Here is a 10,483-nt window from a genome sequence, read left to right as displayed (position 1 = left end):
AAAAAATAGGTTCTTCCTATACTTTCTTTGCCAAGACTCTTAAAAGGCAAGTAATGAATGTTTAAAGAGAACCAAGGATTTAAATGTTAAGCTTGAAATTTAAAAAAATTAATATTGCAGCAATAGGAATATGAGAGAGCTCCAAACCTTCTTGTTCTTTCCATACTAAATATCGTTAACTAGGCTAGAAAACCAGAATTGAGTCCTCCCTCGTTACAAATGTCACGATCACGAGTAAAAAACGGAATAGAGCACTAACAACTGCGCTAAAATGATATTAGATTTACATCCTTGCAAATCAAAATCACATCATATTGAGCAGGTACTGATTTATATCTGATGATATTCCTTGCTGAATAGTAAATATCATTGTGCTTGTAAAACCACTGAACTCCAATATAGCACTTTGAAGGTTCTTCCCAAAAAACAGCCAATACTGTTTTGAAGAGACATTTTTCAAGCAACTGGCCAGAATAGACTAAAATGTTTGAACCATTATGGTAAAGACATCTGTTACCCAATTTATATTCCAAAATCCTTCCACATGCAAGAGAGCAATTCTCTATTTGTTTGCTATGGGCTGCACCTGTCATTCTTCCACAACATTAACCAATTCATACTCTACTAGCGACAGATTATTCTCTTCTTTAACTTTGAAGTCAGCATCTTCAGTAACTTCAACTCTTCCCCACTTGTCAACTGCCAGCCTCATTGAGCCCCTGAACATATCAATTTTTGCATTGCGTAGAATTACAGCTGAGCCAGCCTTCATCAAGTCCACTAAAGGTAACAAAAAAGTTATAATTTTAGAATGATCATAGCAAACTACATGTGTATAAATTTATTTCAATTTTTCATACCTTCCTCAAACAAACATCTAAACTCTTGTATCCTTTCAAATTGCTAATAATCTAAGAGACAAAAACACATGGCAATATGTTATACACTGAAAGTAAACAACAATAAATAACAATATTGAGATCGTGAAACTGAAGACTTCCAAATGTATTTCAGCTGGATCAGAGTCCTGAAATGACAATCCATTTGATCTAGCAAATGCGGCCTACTGTCATCATTTGACTAATTAAATGATTAACCCATCCTTGTGTGTGGAAAAACCCATCACTCCCTTTCCAAAATTATGGTCCACGAGTGAAAGGTATCGTAGGTGCCGAATGTAACAACATAGGATAACAAATGATAAGACTATTTCTAATGGAGGTGTGAATGATAGCATGAAGAACATTAGATTGGATATGTGTTGTTAAGGACACGGAGATAACGTAACAGAATTATAAGAGAAACTGGACAATCTGCTTATCTTCTGTAACCAATGGAAGAGAAGACCACAAGACAAAAGATGACTTCAATACTTACAACAGCTAGCTCTAGAATTTGGTCCATGTTAGGAGGAGCAAGAGGCAATAATAATGTTACAACACAAGCCATGATCATTGTCATTGCATGTAGACAAGGTATTGAACACACCTCCAGATCTCACTTATCTCTAACACTGGTAGAAACCAATAAGTAAAACCTATGACTATTTTCCAATACCGTCATAATGATAATTTGCTACAGTCATTGTGGTGAGAGAGCCAATGTTGCATTAAGATCATTACAGTTCCCAAATTGGCTAATGAACCTCGAGGAGAATCTGGAACACTTACTGTGACACAAAAAAGGTAAAATAACTATGAACATCTGCATTAGGCCAAGATTTGTGAGGCCCTCCCCTGGAGAAATGTCAGAAGTTCTGCTGCATTATGTTATGAATCAACTGTAATCTGAATTTGTAGTCTGAAATGTAACTGGGTATCTGACATAAAACTCCTATCAATTGAGGCTATGATATCACTGTTACGAGCCAACCAGATTTCTACTATTATATCAGAAATCTGAAACCACGAACTCAATATGTAAAACAACAAAAACCCAAAATTTGAAACTAACAAGGCCATAACTGCCCAAAAATCTTCACCGGTTTTTGGAGGGATAATAGGCACATAAATGAACAACAGGAACAACAAGAAAATACCAGTGAATTTCAGTCAGAACTGAATAGACTTTGAAGAGAATAACCAAATCTAAACAGGAAATAGTTTTAGCTGAACATTATTAACCCCAAAAATATGTATGTTGAACAGAAACTCTCCTGTGAAAGTATGCCAATTCCCAAGCAGAATGGAGATGCTTGAAGAATCCATGAAAAGAGGACTTCCTGATAATTGACGCTTATATGAATGGATTTAATAATTCAATAAACACTAAATATAAGTAGAATTGAAAGGATCTCATAGGTGATAGAGACATTAATCTAAGCATGCACAACATCAATTAATGTGAATTTCAGTGTTAATTAGGCAGGCATGTATTAATAACTCTTTATGCTAAGAAAAGAGAAGAAGCACCCATGTAATTAATTGTAAGTATCAGAACATAGTATTGGGATTAAAATTGGAGGAATTGTTGTCTGACACTACCCCTGACCCGAGCAGAGTACCAGACTTTGAAAACCCCAAATGTTAGGTTTTGAGAGTTTCAAAAACAAATTATTACGTAGATGATTTCTGTTTAAAATATCCAGCTCGAGAACCAACACATCTCTCTACCATAAATTTCATATATTAGCAATATTCCAAGCATAAAGCTGAAAAGAAGCATACCTTGATCATTCCTGGCTGTAAAAACAATAACACCAGTTTCATCACCAACCAAGCACTCTGCAATACGCATTTGACGAACCTGAGAACCATCCGGCCAGCCCTTTTGTAAAACCATCTTCACAGTGACAACCTTCACAGTCAAAGTATGACCACTAGTGCCTGGTCGCAGCTGGTCAACTTTAGTGAATACAGGTTTTCTCATCCCTGGCTTTGACTCTGCCATAGCTGACAAAATTTCTCAATGATTACCTGCCATCAAGTTGTAGAACATTAAATTATGCGACTGAGCCTAAGCAATATCTACCGAACAAAAAACCGCTACACTACACTGATATAGTTGTGGTAGCATTCAAAAGATCGAACCATGGACATAAATGTGACATGCAATTAGCCTTGAATTTGACATGCAAACTTGAGGAAGGTATACACAGAAATCATCTAAAATGGTCATTCGAACAAAATTTGAGATGGAAATATAAAGCCCTTAAGCTCATAGTGCATTGAGCAGAATGAAACTTGAAAGCTCCAGTAAAATGGATTTATTCAATAACTTGCTAGTTTCGGGGAGAAATAAAGAACGGTTTTGATCATGAACACCAAGCTGAGAACCTGTATAAAATGGCTATGCATTCACAATGGATAAAATCATGAGCTGTTACATCATAGCTTGCAATAACATTTATTTACACCGATAGAAAATAGAACCCATCATTCTGCTTTCTGAGGAAGACATAATCAATCAAAAGACAGACTTTGTACAATTAATGCACTCCATTGACATAAATATGGTAACATTTTGCCCCAAATTTGGCATGCAAACTTAAATTGGAAGCACCAAAAAAGTGGATTTACTCGCAACAAGCTCCTTTTAGGAAGGAATAGGGAATGGCTATGATCATTCAAAAAAGCCTTGAGATCCTATATGAAGTGGTTATGCATTACTCAAGATAACTCTTGTACTGTTACAACATTGATCCAAACTAATTAACATACAATAACATGGTTGACATCAATGGAAAACAGAACACGTTACTCTAATTCCTATTGGAAGATATAACCCATCAAAGGAACAACTTTGTCACCTGGGACTTTGCACGACCTCGTCCCTTCGTGACCCAGTCAGTTTAGGTGAGAAGACCAAGGGAGATCAACAAGTGGAGCCCTGTCATACAACTTAGTATTCCATCGATCCCACAAATATGCACAACAAATTAGAGTTAATATGGGCTCTAAAAACCCATTACACAAATTAGAGTTAATATCATTCACAATCCACATGCAAAATTAAAGTTGAGATCCATTATAACCCATACAGACCTACGGTTAAGGATTTTCATAACCCTTTCCAAAATGGGGTTCAGATAAAAACAAACATTAACACAGAAACTGACATCATTCAATTCGCAGTATGGATCTAGTCTTGTCACGGCTTCACAACTTAAAACCCCCAACTTGTCTACCCTAAAACAAAAAGATAAAAGACAAAAGAACCATTAGCATCCATATATAGCTTTACAATGGAGCCAGTAATTTATACCCAAAATGTGTCCCAATAAAAAAAAATGGGAGTCAGTTCTATTTTACATATGAGGGTGGCTTTTAATTCTGTTGATAGTAGATTATTATTATTCTTATTTAAGATATAGTAGATTTTCCATTCGGATAGTAGGATTATCTTTCAGATAGTATAATTGTCATTCTTCATGGAGGAAGTCATAATAACAAATCTCGAGTCTGAGAAGTAAACGACTATGAAGCACGGGAATTCAGATTAGGATGTGATGAAATATCCTACATGTCACGTTAATGATTATTCTATGGGTGGTGGAATTATCTAGTGAAAACATAGATTGAATACCATGGACTTGTGTAAGGCTTATTGTGATAGTTGTTTTAATGATATTAAATTAAATGAGAAGATCAATTCGTAGAGAATTTGGGATTTTAAAGGAAAGCTTATAAAATACTAGTGAAAATATTAGAATACACCTTTACCATTATTCTAGTGTTGAATAAAAATGCCATGACAAATAATGTGTCTCTAGTTTTGGATAAAAGGACCCTCAACTTTCTTCGCAACTTTTGTGGTCACTGGCCACTTGTGAAAGGAGTAGGCATCTTTAGAGATGTGGTGCCATTCAGAGGGGAAATACTAATAGCAGCAGGGCAAAGGAAATTATTCCATTCATTTATTCATTTCTCATTTTTCTGGTCATGTTGTGAGCTGCAATATATATCATGAAATTGTTTTAGTACTAGTAAAAAATGATTAAATATATAATAAATTTGAACCTTTGACATTTAGAGGACATTTCTCTCAATAAGTATGAAAATCATGCTGGAAACAGTTTTTGAAGTTTGAAGTCTTTTATTTTTAGGTTAAGTAATTGGTTTGGAAGGTGAAAAACCAACAACGTGGAAGAGTGGGACTTTTATATTCACTGAGGTATTAAAGAAATTATATGCCTGAAACTTATACTAGCGCCTTCTAGTGGAACTGATAGTGCACTAATCTGTTGCCTGCCAATATTTTTGTTCTGGTACCACCTTATAGCATATATGGGTTCGAATGATATTTTCCATGATGGACAGTTGAATCTGTTTCAACTCTAATTATTATCAAGGGGTTTCACAAGGTTGTCACATGAGCATCTGTGATGCCCATTTTGACTTAGATAGCTAGCCATACTAAGGCTCTATTTTACAGTTCCATGTTATTATTTATGAACATTATGTAATATTGATGCATTTGGTTGGACACGTGAAACTATTTAGGTTGATTTTGATGATGAAAATGTTTGATGTATGACCTAATGTATGACGTAATTGGTGATGATTTATCTAGTGCATGACTTATCAGAGCTATAGTTGCTTCATGTATGGTTAAGTGGATATGATTTATCTAATAACTAACGTAATGAAATTAGGATTTGTTTCAAATATGAACTAAAAAATTGACACATGGATACTAGACTTAATAATGTGATGATTATACATATTGTTGTGATATAAATGCATGAATGAGAGCTAACCCGCAGGGGGGGAAGAACTATATGATAGCTGAGATCTACTCTTCCATTGAGGGAAGGTCGAGACATCCCATGGGGAAGGTATAATGTACATTATTCTACTACATTTGGTATCTACTTGATATGCACTCTTATGACATGAGTAAAATGCAAATGACAGGTGGCAAGATGACCTGACTGGATTATTCGATGACAAGTCCAACCAACTCTGTAGTGTGGTCCATGTTAGGGTGTTGACCCTAGTTATAAGGAGGAGTGGAGGCATTTCCTACCGTGTATTCTCTGAAACCTGGAATTGTGGGAGGGTAGTGGTGGACACGATCCCCTAGACGTGTGATCACGATTGCCAGTTACCCGCTAGGGAAGTTAGGTCGATGTATTCGACGCTTCCACCATGTTGGTTTTATTAGTGGTTAGTATGGCCATTGCCACTGGATAAAACAACAGAGGATGGATAGGGTGGGAACAGAAGTAGGTCAGGATGGATAGGAGGATATAGATCAGTTGGAGACTCTTGATGGGAGGTAATGTCATTATCTAACTTATCAAATTGTACTACTATAACTCTCTTGTTTTCTATGCTTTTGAACTCCTTGTATCTTTTCATTCTAACTTCGGGACGAAGTTTTCTGAAGGAGGGGTGTATGTAATGCCCCACTTAAATCTTATCATGCAAATTTTATTAATGTTTACATTACCTGAAAATATTGAGAAATATTGGTGAATACCTTCATTTTGGAAACTATAAATTTATTTACTAATATAAAATTCATTATTTCTATTTTATTCAAATTCCCAACTTGCCTTCTCAAATTGAATCTTAGGTAGGATATGGTCTCCTTCCATTATTTCAAATTATATATATATATATATATATATATATATATATATATATATATATCTCAAATTCCTAAATTTACTCGCACATTTCACATTCCCAAATGTACTCTCACATTTACTAGGGAGAAGACACGGTCCTCTCCATTTAATTACATCTCACATTCCCAAATGTACTCTCACATTTACTAGGGAGAAGACATGGTCCTCTCCATTTAATTACATCTCACATTCCCAAATGTACTCACATTTACTTGGGAGAAGAAATGGTCCTCTCCATTTAATTACCAATATATATTCATCTCACATTCCCAAATGTACTCTCAAATTTACTTGGGAGAAGACATGGTCCTCTCCCATTAATTTCCCAATTTTATGTTCATATCACATTTCCAAATGTACTCCCAAATTTACTTGGGAGAAGAGAAGTCAACTGTAAGGATGGAGGAGAAATTAATGACATTAATGAGAGGTGGTTGAGGTGGAGAAGAGAGGGAGGGTATAAAAAGGGAAGGAGGAAGGGACAAAATGGCATGTAGGGATCTTGCTTTGATTTTGGGGGTTGGCTGTGATTTTAGGATTGCTGTGATTTTGGAGACCTAAGGAACATGTGGAGATTTCTTGGGTTTGTTGAGAGGAGGGCAATATTGTTTATCTTTGTCTGGATTATTCATTTTGGACACACTACATCTGGTTGGACTTGGGCTCGGAGGGCTCGGGAACCTGTGGAGGTTTCTTGGGCTAGGAATTATTTCCTAGTTGGCTGGGAGGTAAATCCAGTTGGGTTAGTCAAGAGGAGTGTTTCAATAGGGGAAACAACTCAAAGGCATCTCCACCAACCCCCGGTACAGGTATTCTGCTATGCATAGATTACTCATGTCAATTATTGAAATGAAATGTTCACTATAAGTTATAGGGATTAGAATGTAAATGGTAAAAATTTTCATTGTTTAGAAGTCTTGTAAGAAATTAAATTATTCCCTCTTATTTCATTTAAATTCCAAAGAAAATAGATCTATTAGAAGACCCTAGGATAGGGCTCTTATAGAGAGGGAGGTGATTTGGAGGAAGAGAGGGAGAGAGAGTAAGAAGGTCACATTTGCTTTCTTTCTGTTTTGAAACTTGGTTTTGTCTCATTCCCATATTATCTTTAGTTGTGCTTGAGTACCTCCTTAATGTATCTAATTTGTGTGTGCACTCCTTTTTGAAGATGCTCCTTCTATGATGTGAGGAAATCACCTTTGCACATGTTCAATGTGTGCATTATAGCCAACTGCTACTATTTTGAGCTACTCCATGGTCTAAATAATGTACAATTTGGGAAAGTATTTGAGGTTCTAGATTGCATGCCAGAGAGGGGTGTTGGGTTAGTAAGGAAAAAGTATATAATTTCTTGGAGGTCACAACTCTGGGATATGACACCATGATGGGGATTAAAAAAATGCTAGACCACTTTCTTCAATAGATCCAAGATCAAATCCTAGAAAAATGAAGCCCTCTCCTTAGAAGGTAAAGGGGACTTCTATTCTATGTGCTTTGTTGCAGCACTAAGAGAATTTGACAAGATGCCTACTAGGTCTTAGAATCTTCCTATCTTCTTGTTGACCTCCCTGACTAGTTTCTCCAATTCACTGATATGATGTGTTGACATTTCAAGTTCTAGAAAACACTTCAATTCTTTCTCATGATTTTGTTCGTTCTCTTCTATATGCACCCCAATTCTGCCAAAAGTTTATTGAATTATTTCTTTAACTTATCTGCAAGGACAAAAATATTTAGTCCTAGTGCAAAATGAACAGGGCACTAGAGCTTTGTTCCTTTATTTTCCTCGCCTGTTACCCTGCCTGCTTCGAAAATTAGACTATACCATCAGTTGTCCTCAAAATCGACACCTAATGTCTATAATTCCTTGCCGTAGGATATCCTCCAAAGTTGATAGTCCCTTGGTGTTGTCATTGCTTTGGTCCTTCCTTGGCCTTGATCTCTCCCTTGGTTGTGTACTTCCTCTATTATTTCTAGCATGAGCTTCCTCTTGAATAATAGTCTGGCAGAAAAGTTTCTTTTGCTCTAACCTCCTTTACTCCCATTACCTTACTTTCACCACTTCCTCCTTGAATCAAAACAATATTAGCTTGGAAGAATCCTATATACCTTGGTTGATATCCCATTCTTTACAATCTCCACACACACCAAACTCACAACAAAACTTAACTTAGTTACTCAAATAAAAATTTTCATTAGGACAATCATCTAGCAATAATATGCATAAAAAATTCCACTTCTCATTCTCTATTCTTTCTTTTAAAGACGATTTCATGATTTCCACTTTTCTCAGGCAAATTTATCAATTTCTTAAATTCCAATAATTATATTATTCACTTGCCAATGTATCACAATTTTATCAAGGCTCTTATGAATTTCAATTTCATATTTTCTTTAAAATAGAATTTCCCCTCACTGCAAAACATGTTTCCTAAACTTTATCTTAGTTTTCCCTTAATCCTTTTTTAAATTCTTCCAATTTGGTGCTCGTGTGTTATTTCAACATGAGTTAACTATAAGTGTATTTATGTCTCTAACCTCCCATTATTTTTTTCAATTTCAAATTTTGATTATAAATTCCAATTATATGATTTTTCCACATAGAAGGGTTCTCACCAATATTATTTATTCCACTTTTTTATTAGATTTTGTGTACATTAGTCACACTTCTCCTTGAGTGTTAGCATTTAATAAAAACCCTTATTTTCATTTTAATTATATATAATATCTTCTCTACATGATTTATGTCACATACCCCTGGGCACAATACTACCAATAATCCCCTATGCTCTACTAAATCCAGGATGTGGAATTTTATGTTCAATTATTAGACTTACATTCCAAAACAACTTTTATGCCTACTTTACAACTTAGTAAAAATATTCAGTCATGGTCATTCAACATAATACACTTCTTGCATTCGAATTTCATTCCTTTGATAACCCAATACAAGCATTAATGGAACATTATCATCAATACACTGTAGCTAGCATGATCATAGTCCTATGGTCATAGTCGAAAGTATTTGCTGACATATAACTTATACATTATGAATAAATAACTAAAGCAAGCCTCAATGGATGCAATTCATCCCATGACGCATAATGCATAGCATAAACAACCTGAACCACATGCTATACAATTTCACACCTTAAAACATAATTATTCAACTTACATAGTTGTCTCATACATAATTACTCACTATCTAAAAAAAGACGAGATAGCACATAAGTTTAAAGATGTGCCAATCATAAAAATTATTGCATAAAACCACATATTTTGTTACTTTACTAACTTTACATGGAATTAAAATTATATGCAATAGTTGTCATACACACCCATATATGATAATCTCATCAACAAAGTTATACAAGAAATTTTTCTAATGCATAGTGATCACATGAAAATTATTCAATCATCTCATAAGAAAAGACAACCAAAGAAATTTCTCTGATATTATTAAAGAATTGACAACATAGAGATTAAGGAGCCAACATATAGACCATCCCGTGTAAACCAAATTATCTGAATGAATTTCACTTGGAAAATCGAGCACTACCACCCAACCTAGAACTGGCTTTCACCAATTCACCCTCAAGCCGAGAGTTCTTGCCATGGATCAATTTACCTTGTTGATATCTTCAATGGGTATTTAATACCATCTTTCATGATATGGTGTCCATTAGTGGTGTCCCACTTTTAAGGATATTGTTATCCATTTTCCTAGGCTTTTCTCAGAAAATTTCTCCTTTCTCTTGTGCAGGGCTTTTCATCATAAAATATTTCCTTTATCTCCTGCAAGGCTTTTATGTTTTTCTTAAACTCAACATCTTTCTTCATCTAAGTAACTTGATGGAAATTTATCTCCAATCCATCAAGCTTATCTAGAATTGGATCTAGAAGCCTTAT

The 10,483-nt window shown here is 35.1% G+C and overlaps 1 protein-coding gene across 1 annotated transcript; it reads right to left on the bottom strand.

The window, feature by feature from the left end:
* Positions 1 to 441: 441 nt before the first annotated feature.
* Positions 442 to 3,203, bottom strand: LOC149206566 (uncharacterized protein At4g28440-like). The gene is made up of 2 exons (XM_089393739.1): positions 2,667 to 3,203; positions 442 to 780 (listed from the first exon to the last, which is right to left on the bottom strand). Exons 1-2 carry the CDS (start codon positions 2,887 to 2,889, stop codon positions 590 to 592), a joined length of 414 nt encoding a protein of 137 aa, XP_089249865.1. The 5' UTR covers positions 2,890 to 3,203; the 3' UTR covers positions 442 to 589.
* Positions 3,204 to 10,483: the final 7,280 nt, after the last annotated feature.

This window comes from Pinus tabuliformis, chromosome 1_2 (assembly GCF_031772625.1).
Source record: "Pinus tabuliformis cultivar Carrire ecotype Pingquan chromosome 1_2, CPIR1, whole genome shotgun sequence".
Lineage (NCBI taxonomy): Eukaryota > Viridiplantae > Streptophyta > Pinopsida > Pinales > Pinaceae > Pinus > Pinus tabuliformis.
This window is presented reverse-complemented; position numbering and strand designations above follow the sequence as displayed.

What these genes read in the sequence shown, in the direction of transcription:
- LOC149206566 (XM_089393739.1), bottom strand. Translation starts at nt 2,889, where the DNA reads ATGGCAGAGTCAAAGCCAGGGATGAGAAAACCTGTATTCACTAAAGTT. An exon ending in TACAGCCAGGAATGATCAAG is followed by an intron (nt 781 to 2,666) that starts GTATGCTTCTTT and finishes TGTTACCTTTAG; the next exon opens with TGGACTTGATGAAGGCTGGC.